Source organism: Myxocyprinus asiaticus, chromosome 9 (assembly GCF_019703515.2).
Source record: "Myxocyprinus asiaticus isolate MX2 ecotype Aquarium Trade chromosome 9, UBuf_Myxa_2, whole genome shotgun sequence".
NCBI lineage: Eukaryota > Metazoa > Chordata > Actinopteri > Cypriniformes > Catostomidae > Myxocyprinus > Myxocyprinus asiaticus.
Window position 1 is genome coordinate 53146335 of NC_059352.1, and position 23460 is coordinate 53169794.

The window sequence follows — 23460 nt, forward strand, 5'->3', positions numbered from 1 at the left end:
CACACACACACAAACACACCATTAATAAACACACTACATTCACACACACCATTAATAAACACACTACACACACACTACATACACATACACTATTAATAATCACACTACACACACACACACACACCCACACCCACACACACTACAGAGTGCACACTGAACTCTTGTGTGTGTCATTCGTGTGTCCCATCATGCCCCGGTGCATTGTGGTCTCAGTGGGTGCGCATGCGCAGAGCGAAGCTCCATCTTTCCATCTCGAGCGCAGACAGAGCCGCGGATGTTCATATTTTCTGCCGTTTGTTTTTATTTTTATCCGCTCAGAGTCGATGTAAAACTCACCCGAAGCGACTTTTCCTCCGGTATCAGGCGCCCGGGAGCTTCCAGCGAACAGAAATGCGGCGTGAGGGAGCTGTTATGAGGTAGATCGAGCCGCTGCTGCTGCGCTTCGGCCGCAGCGACACATTTGAGTGTAAATCCGCTGAAAGAGTGTTTCCGGCCCGCACACGAGCAGGTATGTGTGTGCGGCGCGTTAGATGCGAGTGTGTATGTTCGGTTAGCAGTTAGCACTGACTGTGTGTGTTTATTAATGGTGTGTGTGTGTGTGTGTGTGTGTGTGTGTGTGCGTGTGTGCGCGCGCGTGTGCGTGCGTGCGCTCGGATTCAAGCGCAGGCACAGTGAGCCCGAACCGAACCCGCCTGTGTGCTGCTGGTCTGATCTGGTTCGGGTTCATCTCGGATAAACTTTAGCTTTGGCCCAGCAGATCATTTATGTGCGCTGGATTACTGTTTGCAACAGCAGAAATAACTGTTTGTTTATGTGATATATCTCATAATTATGATTATACACAAATAATAGTGAAACACGAGTGTGAGCTGAACATTCATCAGTCATTTACTTTTCATCAATCAGTCTGATGTTGTTTCATTTTATGGTCATCATTTTCATGTGTGAATCAGATCATTTGAAAACTATGAAAATGATGTAATATCTGTTTATTTTCGGATTTTTCTGTCACGCTGTACAGCTGTCACTCATATACCAGTCTGACAACATTGATTGATTGATTCAGTATTTATAACTAAAAATCACTGACGGACATGATGGGAAATATTAAACTGGACACATTCATCTCATAATCATGTTATTTGTGCTGCATGTGTGAAACAGGTGAACAGCAGCTCACTTGGTGTATCACCAAAGTCTCTATCAAGTCAGTCCACTCTCGGGAGGATATTTCCAGTCATGCCAGTGCAGCTCCTATCTACTTGAATGAGGAAAGACCAAAATCTCAAAAACGGTTGGTCAAGATTAAGATCAAAGAACATATTTCAAATCAGCAATAAAATCTGACGACATTCTTTACCTCATATTACACTAAAAAACTAAATGTTCCCGGCTTATGCAGCTAATGCGCATGTGTGTTCTAGAGTTGACTGACAGGTGATGTCTGTATCTAAAAGGTGATTGGCTCATTTACCTGTAAGGCGGGACTTCCTTTCTACATCCGTTGACTGTTGGGCGCTCAGAGCTCCTTGGTTGGGTGTTCCAATTTCTCACATTAATTTTAATAGAAGTGGCCCATCTCTGCTAAATAATATTTGGTCTCATCCAACACACACACACACACTCAGACACAGACACACAGAAACTCACACGCGCACACACACACACACTCTCATGTTCTGGTCTTATTTACTTCATACACTCAGTTACTGATCAATACATCTTGTGTATCATCATATGTTGTCGAGTGTTGTGTAGACATTCACTGGTGAATATGGAGCTGTAAATGATTTTGCTTTGATATGTGAACTAACAGTCATATTTGTGGTTTATCAGGACACTCTATGGTCACTGACATCTTTAATGTCATGTTGCGTTCACATTTGTCTGGGCTGTATGTTAGTGACTTGTCTCTTTCCACGTGATTTACAAAACGTGTCTGTTGAAAGCACAATGGGTGGTGGATTTCTGAAATGTTGGACCTGGTTTGTTATTCTTATAGTTCTTAAGTCACTCCCATAATTGCGATAGTTGATGTATCTAGCGTCTGTAAACACAAAAATATGGATCCTAACAATTTTTAACAGAAGAAATATTAGCTACCAAAGAGATTATTATTAGTATTAATGTCAGGTTTTGTTTCTACTTGTTAAACAGAATGTTCTTCTGGACTGTAATGTGTGTGTTATAAACCACTAGTTCAGTTCTGTTCACACTACACAGATATAATGTCGTTTCAGGAGTGAATTGTGTTGTAAAATGAGTGTCACTCCTGTAAATAATTAAACTGTGTGTAAACCGATCCAGATTAAACACTCAGAAGAGGAGTGACTCTGGATTTAACTGCAGCGTGAACATGTTTCTAGATTTCTTTTATTTTTTCTTTTATCCCCTTTTCTCCCAATTTGGAATGCCCAATTCCCACTACTTAGTAGGTCCTCGTGGTGGCGCTGTTACTCACCTCAATCCGGGTGGTGGAGGACAAGTCTCAGTTGCCTCCGCTTCTGAGACCGTCAATCCGTGCATCTTATCACGTGACTCGTTGTGCATGACACCGCGGAGACTCACAGCATGTGGAGACTCATGCTACTCTCCACGATCCACACACAACTTACCACACGCCCCATTGAGAGCGAGAACCACTAATCACGACCACGAGGAGGTTACCCCATGTGACTCTACCCTCCCTAGCAACCGGGCCAATTTGGTTGCTTAGGAGACCTGGCTGGAGTCACTCAGCACACCCTGGATTCGAACTCGTGACTCCAGGGGTGATAGTCAGCATCAATACTCACTGAGATACCCAGTCCACCTGAATGTGCAGTTTTTTAATAATAAAGGGTTTAATGTGCTTTTGTGTTCAGTGTTAGTGCAACAGTGAAGAATTAGTAAACTCTGTGTGTGAGATCGTTTGCTCTGAACACTGTTACCTCTACAAAAACATTTCTTTATCATTTCATAAACTCTCTGCTTGTTCTTTACGTGTCACATTTTAATAGTTTGTCTTTCTGTCTTTTAGGAATCATGATTTTGCGAGCTCTGCAGCTCAACGGTTTGGAGTGAGATCTGGTTTATGATGAACATCTACAGATCTGTTTGAAGATCATGTCTTGTGTTCTCCTCTTTAAAGACACGTCACGTGACCCGGATGGCTCTCTGTGCATGCTGCGGCTGCAACTGTTTCCATGCGTTTAGTGTTTGACGTGTTTTCATGTGCAGCTCAGAAGCACTGTCAGACTCTCTTCAATGGCTCTGATTGGTCAGACGCCTGCAGCGACGTTCCTGTCTGCGTTTAGTGGTAAAGTTATGCGTCCTGCCGGTGGCTGGTCTGTACTGTGAGTCCGGCTCGTGACGCTCCTGGCATTCAGGACAGTTGTAGTCTTCCCTCTCTGAGTGTCAGTATGAGACTTTGTGTCGGGACGTCCCTGGCACGAGACTGAGTGCGTGATCTTGCGAGGAGTTTGCACCGATCCAGAAACATGAATGGCGGAAAAGAACGAGAGGTGGTGGAGGGCAGAGGTCAGCTCGCCCAGGTGCCCATCGGCTGGCAACGAAAGGTCGAGACCTCAGGGGTCATTTATATCAGGTATAGATGGCCATTCACACTCGCTGCATCATTAAATCAGAGTTTTCTTTACAAACATTAAATTAATTCGTTTTTATATAACCCTTCAAACAAGTGTTTTGATATAAATGAATAGCTTAATTAGACTTATTTACTGTAATTAACTGTATCTGGTGTGTGTGTGTTGTGTAGTCCAAGCGGATCAGTGCTTTCCTGCCTTGAGCAGGTGAAGTCTTACCTGTTGACTGACGGCACATGTAAATGTGGTCTGGAATGTCCTCTCATCCTGCACAAGGTCAGTGCCGATGTTTTAGAGCATTATACAACAGTATTGACTGCACAATTTATTTACACAATATACATGCAATCTGCAGTCTGATGAGGGACTTCTCTCCTCAAGCCACATCAGACAGATTTTTACATCCTAATTAATAATTAGACTTCACACACTATTATTAGATGTTTTAGATTCTACACTCAATTCTACTGTCTGCACTATTTCATATATTCATTTACAATTCCTTGATTAATGTAAATTTAATTGACATTTTCTTTTTAAAGTTGAAGCTCAGGCAGATTTTAGTTTTAGCCTCAGATGGCACACCCACAATCCTGTTCTTTTACCACTTACCACCTATTCACTTATCGATAGCGGCTGGTAATCAGATTCAGATTCAATGCAAAAAGTGCTCAAAGCTCCCATAGACTCCCAAAGAAGCACAGCATCCGGGTGGGACCAGAAATTATGTTTTTCGAACCTCTCGTCCAATCAATATCTATCTTTTGTGCCTTTGATTTAAATAGTTATGACATGAGGAATCAAATTTTCCTTGATATTTTGACATGTAAGAGATCATTGTACTACAAAAACATACTGTAAGATTCAGAAATCAAAACTTCCTCTTCAGCCCAAAAAGAGCATTTATTGTTTCTGCTCTGCAAAAAAGACTCGTTTTGAAATCGGCTACTTAGTGATGTCACAATGTGGTGTTCATTTGAATAGCCCCGCCTCCACAACATATGCAATCGTCATGGTGAAAGGAGAGCGAATGATGTACTTCAACACTGAAAGTGGTACCATTGTTATTGTAGTTTGCTCTCAACCATTGAAAAGATTAAGATGTCAAGAAACATTGTTGTGTTCCTGGTTGTGGAAGAACTGCATCTCTGCATCACTTTCCGAAGGATCCCAATGAATGAGTGGCTTATTCAAACGAAGTTCCTGATCGATCAGTGTGGGATTATATGTTTTGTTCAGCACATTTCTTTAAGGATTCTTTTGAACTATTGTGATTGAGACTTTGCAAAGAAACTTGTATTGAAAGATGCTGCAGTGCCAACGACAGTAATGCTGGGGTGAGTCACTAATTTAATACTATTATTTCTGTCTGTTTGTTTAATATGTAAGGAATTGTGTAGTCGGATGGTTTTAGCGCAAAATAAACCATGATCAAGACTCCAACGTGGAGCGGATCGTACTTATTACATGGTTAATTAACAAAGAAATGCATAATCTCACGAAATATTAATGTGAGATAAAATAATTTTACTATGTAAGAAGAACACGTAGTGCAGTGTGCAATGAAAGACAATGGTGTAGTGTACGTTAGTAAGGCTGCCAGCTATCTCAACTGCTCGTGCTAGAGAGAACATCCCGTATTTTGGATGAAACTGAAGCATCAGGACACCCATTGTCCCGTGTTTAACGATCGAGGGAGACCCCCTTGCCCGGTTGACTTCCCACCCGGTGAACATCCCTTATTTCCTGACACAGGATGCGCACTGAAGCGCCGAGTCTAGACCGGAGAACCACAGGGCTGACCCTCTATCTAAAGCTGGATACAGATTTATTAACCCTTCACATTCACAGTTTGTGTTAGTCTGGATTATTTTCAGTGTTGTCAGGTTTATGTAGCATTATTTTATCATCAAATCTGTATGCCTGATAAGTATTTAGGAGAAACAGTGTGGCAGTTTTGTTAAGTTTTCAATTATTTAAGTCGAACAAGTAGTAATTTTATTGCATGCTTAACATAAATTGGGATATATAACTATCAAAAGCCACTTTTCCACTATCTGGCCTGTGTGAGCCAGGGCTATCAACTGGTCAGCTGGGGCCAATAGCCTCGAACCTCGAGTTGCGAGACCAAAATTGATCTGCATTCCATTCATCAGGCCAATAGCCCCGCCCTGGTGCCAACGTCACACACCCCGCCCATTTCACAAGCAAGAGGGAAACTTAAGCTGAGGTATCAGACTCTGGAGTCTAGCTAACCCTCCAAAATGAACACAGATTTATACTGTGCCAGCAATTAAAAAAAAAAAAATTCCCGAACCTGTACCATTGTGCGCTGGATACACAACTTGGCGAGTTCGGTGACAATATACTTAATGATGTCTTCGTTTGGCAGATGCCGTTGATCTGACGTTGCATATTTTCATCATCTTAAATATTCACAAGAGCCCTGATTTTGCCTATTGACCAGTATTGACGATTCTCCATTCTCCATTGATCTGTTGAGGTTAGCTGGTAGCTAGATATGAAAAATTGGTGAAATGAATGTCTTTGTGCTGAAACCTCTGACCTGACTCTAAACTCCGCCTTTGACACTGACCCGGCCTCAATCACCAGTTGGCCATCTTTGGCTTAAAAAGGCAGGCCAAAGGCCCAAGGGAAATCGGCAGGCCAGGATGCTTGGCCATTGGCCCTGAGGAAGCCCCGGAAGTGAGAGTGGGAACACAATTGGCCCTGGCACGCACAGGCACGCCTCATTTGGTCCGATGGTGGAAAAGTGGCTGATGATTGCCTTGACTGAGTTCTTTTTGGGGATTTTGTAAATCGCTTATTAGGGCTGTCTTAAAGACAGATAAACACGGTCTGTGTGTGTTTCAGAACAAACCAGTGACGCGCTGATCTGTGTGCATGCACATTTTAGAGCAAATACAATTATTGAGATATATATATCGAATATTGTAAATTTGCTGAAAAATATTGAGATATAATTTAAGACATATCGCCCAGCCCTATCGCTTATACGTTTTTTTTTTTTGTGATTAACATTTTTATTAATTTTTCAAAACAAAGAAAAACAACATATATACAATGACTCAACATTAACTCCCACTACTTCCCCTCCCCAATCAAGAACCCCACCCGACCCCAAATGAACATCCCAGTGGTCCTTCATAAGTACATGCATATACAGAGAATAAAATTATATATATATATATATATATATATATATATATATATATACACACACATATACATACACATATAATAAACATACAACTCTAAACTATACCTCTCTCTCCACAGACCCACAGCGAGAGCCCCACAAAAACATCAAATATCTACCCCATTTCCCAATAAAAGAATCCCATATCCCCAGCCTTCTACATGTTACCTCTTCGAAGGCTGCCACCCTTCCCATCTCCTCGCACCACTCCCGAATTGAGGGTGCTCCCACCGACTTCCAACCCCTTAAAACAATCTGCCTGCCTATCATCGCACTGGTGAGGACCCAATTGTTTATGTATTTGTCACCTACGTCGATGACCGCCCCATCACCCAAAACACAGAGTCTGGGGCAAAACAAAATCCGAATGCCCAACACGTCACACAGAACACTCTGTACCTTCAACCAAAATTCCTGAATCTCAGCACACCACTATAAAACATGGGCTGTGTCTCCATCCTCTGATTGGCATTGCCAGCTGGTGGGTGTGTTTTTAAGACCAAGCCTATACAATTTAGAAGGGGTCCAATAGAACCGATGTAAAATCTTGAATTGTATAAGGTGCACCCTTGCATCTCTTGATGCAGTTTTTTAAAAATCCTAGCCCATTCTCTCTCCTCCAGTTCCAGGTTTAAATCTTTCTCCCATAATCTCTTGAGAGTGGTTGAGACTCCGTCCCCCAGACTCTGAATTAACAGGGAGTAATACACTGATGCCTCATGGCCCTTTCCAAAAGCAGAAATCACCTCTCCTAGAGTATCTGCTGCTTTAGGGGGGTGTATGCTACTCCCAAAAATAGTACAGAGCAAATGGCTTAACTGAAGATACCTAAAAAACTGATATCTGGGGATCCCAAAATATTGAACCAGATTTTCAAAGGATCTCATCATACCGCTCTCATATAGATCACCGACTGAATTAACCCCCCTCGCAGTCCACTCTGACCAACAAAAAGGGGACTTATTAATGCATAGTTTGGGGTTCAGCCATAGGCTCGAGGCAACATTTAGATAAATATCTGAATTAAACACTCTGGACATTTTTGTCCATACTGAGTGCAAATGCGAAATAACGGGGTGTGATTTAACTTCTCTATTTAGTTTGATAGAAAGGCTTTGCAATGGCAAAATAGGGGAAAGAACTTCCTGTTCAATACAAAACCAGGGAGGGGCTCTCTCAGGTGGAAGCGACCAATGAGCCAATTGTCTGAGACTGAACACATAGTAATAAAACAAAATCTTGGGTAGGCCTAGCTCACCTTTATCAATCAGCCTATGTAACTTACTGAAATGTAATCTGGGGCGCTTACCACTCCAAATTAAGGACTTCGCTATGCTATCAAATTGCTTGAAATAAGAGAGGGGGACATCTAAAGGGAGAGATTGTAACAGGTAGTTGAATTTTGGAATACAATTCATTTTAATAACATTAACCTTCCCAATCATCGATAAATGTAATGAAGCCCACCTGCCCACATCACTCAAAAATCTTTTTATTAAAGGGTCAAAATTAACTCTAACTAAATCAGACAAATTTGTTGGGAATAAAATGCCCAAATATTTAATGCCCTGTTTGGGCCACTGGAAGGTACCCGGCTGGAAAGCCGTTACTGGACAGTACACTGTCAGAGCCAAAGCTTCGGATTTAAACCAGTTGGCTTTGTATCCTGAGAATTTGGAAAAGGAATTAATAATTCTGTGGAGGCAAGGCATAGATCTAGTGGGGTCGGAGACGAATAGTAAAATATAATCTGCATAAAGCAGAAGCATATGCGCCACACCTCCCGCCGCCACCCCTAGAAAATCATCCTCCTTTCTTATCGCGGCTGCTAATGGTTCCAGGGCAAGACAGAACAATAATGGGGAAAGAGGGCAACCCTGCCGGGTGCCCCTATCCAGAGTAAAATAATCTGAAATTAATCAGTTTGTTTGTACCGCTGCTACAGGGTGTCAATAAAGTAACTTGATCCAACCAATAAACGTACTCCCGAACCCATACATTTCCAAAATCTTAAAAAGATAATCCAATTCTACCATATCAAATGCCTTTTCGACATCAAGTGAGATGGCAGTGACCGGAGTCTGATCATTCACCACTGACCACAGGATATTGATGAAACGCCTGATGTTATCAGAAGAGCTACGACCCCGAATAAACCCCACCTGATCAATATGTATAAGAGATGTCATAACTTTACTATATCGGTTAGCCAGAATGTTTGACAATATTTTAACATCTAGTTGGATCAGGGAAATTGGACGGTAACTTTTACATTCTTTTGGATCTTTGTCTTTTTTAAGAATCAGATTGATCCGGGCTTGTGTCATGGTTGGCGGAAGCTTTCCATTCTTTAATGATTACGTATAAACTTCTAACAAAAGTGGAGCCAGTTCTGTAGCATAAGATCTAAAAAACTCAGTGGCAAAACCATCTAAAAAACTCAGTGGCAAAACCATCCGGAGCATTGCCAGTAGGCAGGGACTTAATTACCTCATCAAGCTCCTCCAGGGTTATCTCAGAATCAAGAGAGTTTTTTTTACTCAATCGTCAGTTTAGGAAGTTCTAATGGTTCCACAAAGTTTCTAATATCTTCATCAGTAGACGAAGACGTGGAACTATAGAGATCAAGATAGAATTCTTTAAAAGCATTATTAATATCAGTGGCTGAGGTAAAAATTTCACCACCATCAGATTTCACTGAGGGAATGATAGAAAAAGACTCTCTCTGCTTTATATATCTAGTCAAAAGCTTCCCTGTTTTGTCCCCCGACTCAAAAGTATGACTGTCTTGCCCTGAATAACCAAAACTCCACTTTCTGTGACAAAATAGTATTATATCTGTATTTCAATCGGGTCAATTCTCTGAGACCATCAGATGACATTCTGCACTTCAGCTCTGCCTCAGCACTTTTAATATTCTCTTCCAACTCCACGAGTTCTCGTGCTTTGGATTTTTTGGTGAATGAGGCATACTGTATGATCCGACCCCTAAGAAACGCCTTAAGTGCCTCCCAAGCCACACCCACAGAAGATACTGAGGACCAGTTGGTCTCCATATAAACATTGATTTCTGTCTTTAACATTTGTTGGAAATCAGGATTTTGCAAAAGGGATACATTAAAGCGCCAACTATATGATTTCTTTTTCTCTGTATGTGGCAAGATCTCTAAGTTCACCAGGACGTGATCTGAGACTAAGATATTTCCAATTGAGCAATCAACAACAGATGAAATGAGGGACTTAGATATATTAAAAAAAAAATCTATTCTAGAGTAAATCTTATGAACTGATGAAAAAAATTTACAGTCCCTACCAGATGGGTTCAAAAGTCTCCAAATATCTGTAAGACCAAGATTTTTACACATCCTGTGAAGCATCAATGTGGCTTTAGGGGGTTTACACACTTTTGCTTCACTATGATCAAGGACTGAGTCCATCAAAAGATTAAAGTCTCCTCCCAATATGATATCATGAAGGGTGCCAGCGGCTTGCAACATCCCTTCAAGATCTATAAAAAAGCCCTGATCATCAGCGTTAGGTGTGTAAATATTAGCCAAAATCAAACTTTGCCCCTGAATTTCAGCTAAAACAATAATGACTCTTCCTAATTTATCATTAATCTGTTTGAGACATTTGAATTGTAGATGTTTACTTATTAATGTAATGACTCCCCTGCTCTTACTCGAGCCAGCACTAAAGAAAACATGTCCACCCCATATCTTCCCAAATTTTTCAGCTTCCTGCGGGGAAAGATGTGTTTCTTGAAGAAATACAATATCATATTTCTTACGTTTAAGAAAAGAAATAACCTTCCTTCTTTTTATAGGGTGCCCCAACCCATTTACATTCCACATGGAGAGAGACAACTTATTCATATTAACATAAATATATTGTGTGTCAAAAACAAGATTACACAGACCACATTCCCCATTAATGCAACAATCAAACCCCAAACTTCCCCCCGAACAAAACAAACAAAAAACAAAAACGTGCGCATTAACCCCCCGCACGACAGCGCCAACCGGCCTCAATCCCTCTAAACTCAAAGAGTCAATGTACGCATGCGAGAACCCCCGCGACATCTTTGCCATAGGATTATTCAAGTCCGGTGTTTCTGCACAAATTTTGTGAGGCAAAATTACATAACAGAAAATACTTTGTAAAACAGACCCCAGCCAACAGGCAGAATAACAGAAAAAACATGTAGATTTATTCACAGAACTGTCTCGAAGGTGTGTTCCTCCACAAAATAAACTCCAGCTGATATAAAGCCGTTCAATTTCCTCAGACAGACAAACAATTGTTCAGTGAGCCTGCTGTTATGAGTACAGCAGATGAGGTAATCATTCTACTAGGAGGCATAAGCACAAAGAGCGAACAGATTTAACCACAACTGTCCCGAAGTAGTGTAATTCCACAAAACAAGCTCCAGCCGCTAGGCGGAGCCAGTACGAAAAACAAAACTGGCATCCCGGTTCCTCGGATGATCAAGAGCCAAACTAACTCGGAGGCCATGCAAAAAAAACAAAACAAAAAAAAAACGATAACTTACTCAGCTCGTCAACTTTATAAAAGACGTCCTTTATGTGAGCATGTAGATATTTTGTGGTCATCCATAGTGTCCATTCTCGATCTGGCCGGGAACTTCAGTGTAAAAAAAATCTTCCTTCAATGCAAAAGTTTCTTGGAGTCATGCCATAAACAAACTCCAGCCGCTAGGTGGAGCCAGTGCAAAAAGAAACAAAAATGACACCCAGCTTTCTCAGATAATAGAGTTTCTCAACCACGAGGCAGTCCACTAATATAAGAAACATCAAATGGCTTACTCACTCCAATGTATTTATGAAGGAGAGTGCCTGCTTTGGACATGTAAATACTTTGCGACCATTCTTCGTTTCTATTCTCAGTTTGGCCGGGAACATCATTGCAAAAGTGATCTTCTGCTGGTGTAAGAGTTTCTTACATTCCTTGAACCGATCACGTTTCTCTCTTGTCGAATTCGCAAAGTCCGGGAACAAGAAAATATTATGGTTCTTCCAAGAAAGCTTCCCTTTACTCCTTGCCTGGCGCAACACAAGATCTTTATCGGATGATTTCAGAAATTTGGCCAGAATCGATCTGGGCCTGTCTCCCTCAGCAGATCTCCGAGCTGGCACTCAGTGAGCTCGCTCGATTTCCAGCTTATGGCCTGTTATGTCGAGCAGACTCAGGAAGAGCTCGTCCAGGAATTTCACCATATCTCTGCCCTCTTCATGCTCAGGAATTCCAACAATTCGTATGTTATTCCTTCAGCTCATATTTTGAAATATTCCAGTTTTTCTGAAATTAATTCCAAATCTGTTTTGGACGTGGGGGATTAGCGGATAATTCCCTTTCCGATGACTCACAATAATAATTTGTTTTTCAACTTCTGTCTCTCTTGCAACAACCTTCGTCAGCATCACCGAGATGTTGGACAGTTGACGCTGGATTTCATCTCCCGACGCGCCGTCCAAATCGAGTCCCCGTCTCGCAGTCCCGCCAGAGGCCTCAGCTTGAACACATGAGTGTCTTTTAATGTCTCCAGAGTCTTAGGATTTTGACTTCTTTGCCATGTTTACCTCAAAGAGCAAGTATGTAACTGGGTGAATCGAATCTCACCAGATCACAACATGAAAATAATAAAAAAAATAGCAAAGTTCACAGAGCTCGTGTCTCACACGTCTGCCTCTCGCATGGCGTCATGTGAACCCCCCGCTTATACGTTTTAATTCTTTCATTATTGGAAAAAACATTTGAACATGTGTTATAGGGTCAAAAGGCCCCAATATACTTCATACAAAACCGAAGAACGAACGGATGTGATGTCATTTAGAACACAATCTGGCCAAAAAGAAGGTGTTTTTGAGTTTGTTTCGGTGCTTCGCAACAGGCTCGCCTGGGCAAACTTTTAGGAAAATTTTTTTTCAGTAAAAGCCATTCACACATCTGCCCATTGTAACATATGCCTCTATCATCATTCTTTTTGTCTGTAGTCTTCCCATTAACACACTTTTATACACCAATCTGTGCAGTTGTATCAGTGTCATCATTAATTACAACAACAGAGTGTAATCTGTGCATATTATGGCCGTGTATAGCATGTTACAAATTAGCGTCATGAATTCAGAATGTAAACAAGACAAACATTATCTACTGCATGTATATTACTTTAAATCATCATCGAGTGGTTAAAACAGCTTTTACTGACCTCGTGTGAAATCTACTCAGAATGAGGCATAAAGTCATTGATAACACATTTTAATGTCACATTAGTTTAGGTTTTACTGAGCGTCCTCATATATAAATGCTCCTCTAAACGCCTCCCACAGAGTGTGACGAGTGTCAATGTTCGCAAACACTGTACCGTTGCTCAGCTGTTTTGAACTTCTTTTTATCCCTGAATGAAGAAGAACTTCACTGGAAGTATATCGGAGTCTTAAAGGCCTTTGCACAACAGAGGCAACGCGATAATGTAAAACGAATCACAGATGAATGGCGCTTTCACATTAAAAATGAGGTGAATGGTCGCCGTTAGCACATTCAGGCCTTCACATTAGGTGGCGCTAATCAACAAGCAATTTTACTCCTGTACGATTGGTGGCGCGAAGCACTTTTAAGCTGGTATGCCCTACGCCCATCACGAATGAGAAGAACTACTTAGCATCTCTATTGTAAAAAAAACATGGAATCACAACACGAAAGACAAGCGAGTTCTCTAGCAAGACGATAGATAAAATAAAACACATCTCTGTTCAAACTGCAGGAGTGATGACAAGTGTGTTGTTGATTTGTTCAACGAGGAAGAAAACATACGAGACACTCACAAACTATTGCAATTCAGCTGCTTGACAAGTTAACAGTAGTTAACATTATTAACAGTATTATCATGATCTAGTCTGAGGGGTGATTAGAAAGAATCAAGTGTAAAAAATAATAGTAGCATGTTTTAATATTAAACAAGACAACATCTAAATACTTCAAGAGTTTATATAATGCACACAATAAAACACAAATCCCTACCAATAAAACCCATCTTCAGTCTGACCCGTTATTAGATACTTTAATACTTAACTACAGCACTACAGTTTCTTAGTGGCAAGTAAAGTGGATATTCAAAAGCAGAACTATGTATTCTATGTTGTTTTCTGAGTTATATCTGTGAATAATCTTTACTTATTACTTTTGGACAGACAGAAATTCTGATCACAAAGTCTGCACACATTTTCAGCCAATTTCTACAATGTTGTCTGTACAGCTTTTCATAGAGACTCGCATTATATGTCAGTTAGCCGGTCTCATCCTGTCTATGTGGGCGCCTTGTTGCCAGAATAACATGTAAAGTGGATCAGACAGTATGCAGACACTCTAGTTTGGCTTGGCACGACTAGGCAGACAAGTGTTTGACAAGAAACAAGAAAATTATGTTTTTTTCAGGTTTTTAACTTTGACCCTGGTGCCGTGGTTAAGCAGAGGACTGCAGAGGATGTGAAGGCTGATGAGGATGTTACGAAGCTTTGCATCCACAAGAGGAAGCTTATCGCAGTGGCGACACTGCACAAGAGCATGGAGCTGCCGCCTTCCTCCCTCACACTCCCCAGTCCTGGTGGAGGCACAAGTATGGTGTCTAATTTGCTAACAAGAAGTTAAAAAAAATGCATTTCTGTGTAAAATCAGTATTTAGATTTATGGAGTAGTGATCAACTAACACATACCTGATATGTACTGTAGGGTTTTACATGCTTATTTCACAGTTACGGATTTGCAAATTTTCACTATGTATTACTGCAGAGGTTCACAGGCTTGTAAATCAATTTACCTGAAGTATCTTTGAGATTTTAATTAATGTTAATATTTATACAAAAATGGTTAAATCTTCACTATATTTTATTACCTTCAGATTTTAATTTAATTCAGCATTGGCAGTTCCATCACAATCCATTTCTGCCCCCAAAAGGATTGAAAGTGATTGTCTTTCCCTCTAGGTGTGACCTCCATGACCCCTACCACACAGCCTCGAGCAATAAGGAGTAAAACCCATGAGGGCCAGGCAGAATGTAAGGACCCGTTCAAGGCGATGATGGCTGTGGGTCAGCGGCACGTTTCTCCGGATCTGTGCGGCCCGCATCAGCAGGACGTTTATCCTGGATACTCCAGGCAGAGGCTGGGCAGCACGGAGCCGGGGCACAAGTCTCCATTCCGCAGTGGACATGGAGTCATGTTGAGTCCCCCCTCACAACCATTCGGGGATGGTCCTCTGTCCCCAAGAACAGACGCTATTTGCAGTCCGGATGGGTTTGTGCGTAACAACCCCTGCAGCTTCCCAGGGACCGGCAGTCCCAGCGCTCTCCACGTCAACCGCCGCATCCCTTTGTCTTCTCCCGGCGTCATGATGCACAGCTCGCCTGCCGCACAGTCGTCCTGCGTCATGGCCGGAAGGACAAACATGCCTCTTTCCCCCCCAGTCCCCAACAAGAGTCCTGTCATGAAAAAGCCCCTGTGTAACTACCCACCCAGCATGGACTCCAGCAGAACTGTGTTTCATCATAAAGCTCCACCTGCTCCTGCCCCCCCTCTGCCCCCACCCTGTGCCCTGCAGAATAAACAGGTGAGTTCTGAGAAAGACCCTCTTGGCATCCTGGATCCTATTCCCAGTAAACCAATCCCATCCAATTTCCAGCCCAACGCCCACTCTCAGGTACCAATGATGAATGTAAACATCCCCCCCGCCATCGTCCCTTTGCCAAGCAACCTTCCTTTGCCCACTGTTAAACCAGGGCCCGTTGGCCACGGGGGTCACATGCAGAGGACTCAGCATGTTGCAGCCAGCACCATATCCCCTTCGCCGGTCACCTCCCCCGTGCATATGTCCGGGCCTGTCTTGGGTCGTATGGAAGCGTCTCCACAGCGATCGCGCTCCTCGTCCACCTCCTCTGAGCAGGGGGGCTTTGCCATTCCTCTGTGTGGCAGTATGAAGGTCCCGCCACGCTCGCCCAGGTCCTCCATGAGTTCGCCTAGACCCGCTTTGCCTTCCAGCCCATCTGGTAAGCCGGAAGTTCTTCACCAATACAAAGAAATGCCCAACCAGCTGCTTGCTGGGATGAGTAGCACCCTCAACAGTCAGCACAACCCCATGTATCCGCCTGCCTCAGGCAGCAGCGCCCTGCAGAAGGAGCACCCAGGGCTTCTGGGAATGCCACTGAACCAGATTCTCAACCAACACAATGCTGCCTCTTTCCCCGCCAGCAGTCTCCTGTCAGCTGCCGCCAAAGCACAGCTAGCAAATCAAAACAAACAAGTTGGATGCGGCGGCAGTGGTGGTGGATGTACAGGAGGTGTGGTGAGTAGTGGGAGCGGTGTGGGGGCATCCGCTGGGCTATCTTGCCCTCTTGGTGGGGCTGATGCTAACAGGGTCGTTGAAGGGCATAACACATTAAACCCCATGTTGCCGCCCAACCCTGCCTTGATAATGCCCAGTGGTGAGGGTCAGAGTGGGCGTGCGGCCCTGCGAGACAAGCTCATGGCGCAGCAGCGCGACCCTCTGCGCAAACGCAAGCATCCTCCAAATGCTGGCAACCATGAGAACAATTTTTTTAACATGCTGAAGCCAGACATGGCCGGAATGAGGACGCCCTGCCCTTCAGCCGAGCAGATCAGAAAAACATCTCGACTGCCTCCAAACACATCAATGGCTCATTTACTCCAATCTCTGAGCAACCACAGCTCTAACATGACCAGAGGCAGAAACACAGGCCTTGCAGGTCCTAGTCGGACGCACTTCGGCGAGGTTGCCGTGCCCACTGGCGCTGCCTCTCAAAATGTGCGGCTACAACAGCGATTGCACGGCCAGACAGAAGTGATGCACGGCCCCAGAGTGGAGTCTGCAGTGCATGCTGCCCAGAGCCAGTTTCCTAGCATGATGAACCAGATGCAGACTAATGCCATAGGGAACTGTGGGCCCATGAACCAAAGCGGACAAGTTCCTCTCGGAAACCACGTGATGGGACATGCGAGTGCTCACTTTCAGCAGCACGGCGAGCCAAACGTCAGCTTCATGCTGCCCGGAAATAGTGACGCCTGCTGCCCGCAACCCATGACTGACACAGGTAAGAGAACATTGTGTAATTGATCGTGTATTGACACTTTGTTTATTGACTGTGGGTGCGATTGACGTCACATCATGTCGCAGATTTCCAATGAGAAATATTGTTGGGCTGGACCATCTTGTGTTTGGATGAAATTGAACAGATTGTAATCATAAGCTGCTTATAAAATTATATTAATTTCAAATGTTGAAACAAACCCCAAACACAGATCTGTCAGATTTTGACTTTTGAAAAAAAATAAATAAATAAATAAATTTCATTAATAACACTGACATTAAAAATGAATCATTTATTATCAGCTGCTGACATTTGTGTCTTTGGCCTGTTTTATGACCATAGCTCTTGTTTTGCATTGATAATTACCTGGATAAATTTGGCAGCTGATCTGAACACATAGAAAGCCACAGTAGCATTAATGGAACAGTGATAGCAGTGCAGTTCAGGTCATTCCCTGTCTCTCACCCTCATACCAAGATGCTTCTTTGGCTAATATCATTTCACTCAGTGATGCATCACATTAGCAGCAGTCAGTGATTTGAGGTTGCAGGAGACAGGTGAGTGTTTTGTGTACTTTCATTTTAAAGTGACTCGAAAGCCAAGTCGAAGCTGGTCGTAGGCCAATCAGGAGTTTACTAACCAAGAGTTTCTTTGCCGATAACAATAACATTTAGACTTTTTGGCATCTGGACTGGCCAATACTGACACCTAATAGGACTAAAAAATTATGCTAATTTTTTGATAGTCCCAATGTCATAAAAATTGATGCAGCAATGAACTCGTGTTCCTACGTCTCGCACACAGTGCGTTTGATGCAAATTTCGTCAGTTTTTCTAGACACAAGGACAATCCGTGTCTATGTGTGTCATCTGCATATGCTTCTGCCATTGACTGTCCTAAAGATTATCACAAAGCAGTCGCAGTGCACATACGTTAAGTTTATCTGTATGCACTTGTGGTCAAAAGAGTATACTTTGAAAGGCAGTGTTTAGCCGTGCATGAGATGGAACAACACGTGTAAAAATGAAGTATACCAGAGTCTTTAGTCACTAATATTTTCCGAAGAACAAAAAAATTATTAGAGCAAACCATATATTTGCTTCTTTATGGTTACAAATAGTTCATAATAAAATATTATGAAATGGATAATTATGGTCCTGGATACTGATTGGTAAACACAGAATTCCAGTCATGCTCAAATTTACACTATAGTATCAGCTATATTATGTGAAACACCTGTTCATCTAGCTACAGTGTATCACTGCACATCACCAATAAAGACCGACTATTAATCGCAGTTAACATGTCAGGAAAGGATGCCACTTCATGAATTAGTTTACAATAATGTTTTAATGAAAATTTGTGTCCTATTTTTATTATGTGCTAACCAGTTTATATAAGCAGTAAGTAGCTGCATGTTGTACCTAAAGAAGGCCTTCAACGTCACTACAGGAATTTTCACATTGTAGCACAGCCTTGTACATTATTGTTCAATTCATATATTTATATGGACTTGTTTAGTTCTGGTGATCTGAATGATGAGACTCACCATTCAGCCCAACTTTCCCGCCCTGTCTTTGGATATACGTACAGCATTTTGTTAATGTTAAACATAATTACTCTGCTTACATCTGAAACTCTGCTAATTTGTTATATTAATGGTAACAGAAAGACAGTAGATCTTTTGTTCTTGCACAAGGGGAAACAGCCACTTCTATTGATTTTGCTAAGTGGGCATAGTTAATGGACAGTGCCGATAATCTAAAAAAGACAATTATCGGCTGATTAATCGGCCTGCTTGATATATTTTATTATATACAGTATGTTGCTTAGGATAATTAGGGTCAGGGTTAGAAATGTAAGTACTGGAATACCTGGCATATGCCTTGTTTTGATGAAAAGTGCTTGAGATTAAAAAAGATTGTTTCCTCCGTGTAATGTGTGTCCATCAAAGATTAGGCGACTCCACTTTCATTGAATAATGTGTCAATTACTGAATGGGTCATAAGATATTTTCAGGCTAAGAACTGTAATGAGAGGTTGTATCCTTGAAAGTTGTTTTGTTGCTTTCTGCATTTTTAACCCAGCAAAGACATTACTATGAGCTTTAGTCTTCAATTCTGTATGTGTTCTCTCGAAGTATGATTGTACTGACACACCCTTAAAAACGCTTCTTTGCTTTGTTCCCTACACACCCATCCGGTTCCCTGACCTGTTCAATCGTGTGTTTGTGTGTGTGTGTGTGTGTGTGTGTGTGAATCATACCTTGGAAAGCACTACCAATCATCTTGCTGCTGTCTCCATGGCAACCTCCCCAGCAGCCGCTGGCAACAGTAGATCATACACACTGTCCGCACAGACCAAGCCGTCATTCATTCACTACACAGCCTTCATTTACTGTATGACACTGTCATTTAACACATGCATTTAATGCAGTTGATGCCGTGAATGCATTTGCAGGTGGAGTTCAATCACTTGCTAAACACTAAATGATCATTCATGGTGCTTTTCACAGTTTATTACCTAAACTACACAAACACACTTAACAGTACTGTTCCTAATAAACATCAAACTAATTCACCTAGTGACATGACCATGAAAAGACTTTAATAAATGTTCTCCACAAAAATTTCTTTACTGTTCTTTTTTTAAATTCTAACCTAAGCAGTAGTGTTTTGTATTTTGTCATGTATTAGTCTTGTATTATATACAGTATAATGGATATATAAGTAGTTAAGTAGTTTAGTAGTTAAGGTGTTTCAGCAGTATTTGTGGAATACAGTCAAAAGAATAATTTCAAATAAATTAAGCTAATTAAAATAATTGTTTATAATGGAAGTCTATGGGGCAAAGGACATCCAGGGTGGTGAAGCAGAAATATGAAGCTCATAATTTTGTTAAAGCACTTACATGAATAAATAAGTAAAAACCTGTTTATTGTTTTGGCTGTAAAGTGTGAATACCCTCCTTTGGAGATTGGACTACTTTCCTAGGTGGATGAACTTCTGTGGGTGGAGTTTGCTCCATGTAAACATTGCGATATAAAGAATTATGTCTTCCTTCATTTGGAATGGTAAACGTCCCAGATTACATTTCAGTAAGTTACATAGGCCGATTGATAAAGGTGGGCTAGGCCTAATCAAGATTTTGTTTTATTATTATGCATTCAGTCTCAGATATTTGGTTCATTGGTCACTTCCACCTGAGAGAGCCCCTCCCTGGTTTTGTATTGAACAGGAAGTTCTTGCCCCTATTTCGCCATTGCAAACCCTTTCTATTAAACTAATCGGAGAAGTTAAGTTACAACCCATTATCTCTCATTTGCACTCGGTATGGACAAAAGTGTCCAGAGTGTTTAATTCGGACATTTATTTAAATGTTGCCTCAAGCACATGGCTGAACCCTAAATTATGTATTAATAAGTCCCCTTTCTGCTGGTTAGAGTGGATCGTGAGGGGGTTACTACACTCGGTGTCCTATATGAGAGTGGAGTGTTGAGATGTTTTGAAAATACGGTTCAACATTTTGGGATCCCAGATCTTTTAGGTATTTACAGCTGCGCCACCTGCTCTGTACTGTTTTTGGGAGTAGCTCACACCCCCCTAAAGCGGCAGATACTCTGAGAGAGGTGATTACTGCTTTTGGAAAAGGTCATGAGGCATGACATTTTACATCGATTCTATTGGACCCCCTCTAGATTGTATAGGCTTGGTCTTAAAGACACACCCACCTGCTGGCCATGCCAATCAGAAGATGGAGACACAACTCATGTTTTTTGGGGGTGTGTTAAGATTCAAGAATTTTGTTTGAGGGTTCAGAGTTTTATGTGTGACGTATTGGGCACTCAAATTTCATTTTGCCCCAAACTCTGTATTTTAGGAGATGGGGCGATCATTAATATAGGGGATAAATATATTAAAAATTGGGTCCTGACCAGTGTTATGATAAGCAGACACATTGTTCTTAGGGGATGGAAGTCAGCTGGAGTGCCCCCATTTCAAGAGTGGTGCACAGAGATGGGCAGGGTGGCGGCATTAGAGGAAATGTCATGTAGAAGGCGGGGGTACTTAGATTTATTTAATAAAAAATGGGGCAGCTATTTGGCCGTTTTTGAGGGCTCTCAGGGAGGTGCAGTGGAGAGAGAAGTGTTGTTTTAAATGTGTTTTATATATACATCACTCATAAAACTATATATATATATATATATTTGTTTTGTTTTTTTTGAGAAAAAACAAATTTTTGAAGAGAAAAAACAAATTTGAAGAGAGAAAACATTTTTTGAAGAGAGGAAAAAAATGTAAGACAGGCTCAGGAAGGAACTGAGACACGTTTACATGAAGTAACATTTAAGATATTTAGACTTGCTTTAAGAGAATGTATCTTAAATATAAGTGTATTTTGTATATAAGTGTATTTTTTCACTTGGATATACTTCTGCGAGTGCATTAAAGACAAAATATACTTATATTCAAGATTCTCTAAAAGCAAGACTAAATATCTTATATGCTGCTTCTCAGGTCAGTGCATCTTTTTTAAAGGATTTTTAAATATTTGTATTTGTAATATTATATTCAACATTCTCAGATAAAAAAATAAACAATTCTTCTGCAGTATATCTGCTAAAGTAAATGTACGTTGTTTTAAAGGAGTTTTAGATATTTATATTGGAAAACAAGCCAAAACAAAAACAAATCAAAAATATATTTTGTTGCGGTGTATAATGGGGTGAAGACTACCCTCTCTCACCTTTCTGTTCACTTCAATCCATCTTTAACTTAAACAAACTCTCTCTTATTAATAAAGCTGCGTATTGCCAATTTTCTTCACGATAAGAAATGCACAGTGACATATATTATGATTCAATAAGTTGCCATCACGTTATAATCTAGCTGCATTAAGTGTGTGCGCTCGAGGGATGAGTGTCCCGTTACAGTGTGTGCATTAGCCGGATACAGTTTCAATCTCTCCCCCTTAGATTGGGTCACTGCATGCGACTCATAGAAGAGGCGCTGACCGCACAGAGAAATGCCAGTTTCCTTATTATTTGAACTTTAATAAAGATAAACGCATTAAATAGAACCGCATTAAAGATGTTACGCCGAGGTGTTTCTTTTAAAGACGCTCGACACGCAAGTTTTACTTAAGCTGAGCATCAGCTCCGGCTCTGCTTATTCCACAACAAGAGTGCTTCTGTATTTACTTATTTGGTATTTTTGCATTATAATTCCCTCATACTTTGTGATCGACATCACCTGAAGCTGTTTGGAAAGTTTAGAGTGCGTCTGGACTGTGAGATGTGTTTTCTTCCTCTCCTCAGTCAGGCGTGAGCTGCAGTGCTGCTCTTGTGTGCAATCATTAGAGTTTTATATGATCTTATGTTACGTTAAGATCAAACGACTATTTGACAACGAAAATTTTTCGTTTCATCCCTACTGGTATCCTTGCTCATATCATGCAAAAAATACCAGGTTTTGTGCATGAATCTGAACTTGAATTGGACACAGAACACGACTGTCTTTGGCTAAAGTGAAGAGAGAGCTCATATTTCTAGCATCAATTATTTGCATTTTCTCTATGTGTTATGAATTTCTGTGTTTGTCTGTGCTGAGCAGTTTAGTAAATATAGTGCTAGTAAATCAATCAGTCAGTATTGGTTCGCAGTGAGAAAGAGTTTAGAGGTTTTTTGACCCCTTTAGCAGCGGGTGATGGTGACACTTCTGTGCTAATACAATCGTCTCTCCTGCCCACAGGTGACCCTGTATCTCAGAGCTGCAGCATAGGTAACGCTCCTCCGATGGGCGGCATCATGACTGCCACAGGGCACGTGTACCAGCAGCAGATGCATCCAGCACTACATGGCGTTCACAGGGTCTACCCATATCAAAGACAGGGGCATTCCTTCTCAACAGCTCCTTATACAGACAACGTTCCCAACTCCAACAGCTTGCCTTGCCTGTACCAGGATTATCAGGTGACTCACTCAACACAGTAAAATAATTTATTAATGTCAGCATAACTTGTATTCTTTAATTAACATGATATTTGTTTGCAATGTGTTCAGGGCTGCATGACTGACAGCGGCCCGCCGGGCATCACCTCTCATTCTGGTGACACGGGGATGTACCGAGAGGCTCCGCAGAAGCTACAGGGTCAGGGCGACATTTCCATTGTAGGAGCCACTGGAGGTCAGAGTTCGGCAGAGTCTGTGGATGCGATCTACAGAGCGGTGGTGGATGCCGCAGGCAAAGGCATGCACGTGACTATCACCACTGGTGTGAGCAGCAGCACACAGGCGAGCCCTGTCCCTGCGCTCAGTGCCATGAGTGCCTTCACGGCTTCAATCGGCCAGCCGCTCAGCCTACCTCATGCCGTCAATGCCGTCATACATGCCCCGCGCAGCTCTGAGGGGACGGACTCTCTGTCCCAGTCTCAGCGTGTTCGACCGCAACTCCCCAACCACACGCGCAGGAGCTCTGAGCAGGGTAAAAACACACCTAATGACGTAGATGCACACCAGTATTTCCGCTCCCCTAGT

At 41.9% G+C, this 23460-nt stretch overlaps 1 protein-coding gene across 4 annotated transcripts in view; it reads left to right on the forward strand.

Annotated features, from left to right (window-relative positions):
* Nucleotides 1-227: 227 nt before the first annotated feature.
* LOC127446035 (methyl-CpG-binding domain protein 5-like) overlaps nt 228-23460 on the forward strand; it is a 28270-nt gene continuing 5037 nt past the window's right edge. Inside the window, exons 1-8 of one of the 4 annotated variants that reach the window (XM_051706642.1) lie at nt 228-508; nt 1165-1294; nt 3020-3586; nt 3758-3860; nt 14260-14440; nt 14808-16928; nt 22676-22896; nt 22987-23460. The exon at nt 22987-23460 is cut by the window's right edge and continues 633 nt beyond it. In XM_051706642.1, coding sequence (XP_051562602.1) covers nt 3480-3586; nt 3758-3860; nt 14260-14440; nt 14808-16928; nt 22676-22896; nt 22987-23460 — 3207 coding nt within the window. In that variant the 5' untranslated portion in view covers nt 228-508; nt 1165-1294; nt 3020-3479. Of the gene's footprint in view, nt 509-1164; nt 1295-3019; nt 3587-3757; nt 3861-4843; nt 4922-14259; nt 14441-14807; nt 16929-22675; nt 22897-22986 lie in introns of those variants that run through there. The other 3 variants (XM_051706644.1, XM_051706643.1, XM_051706645.1) reach the window with 3 other exon arrangements.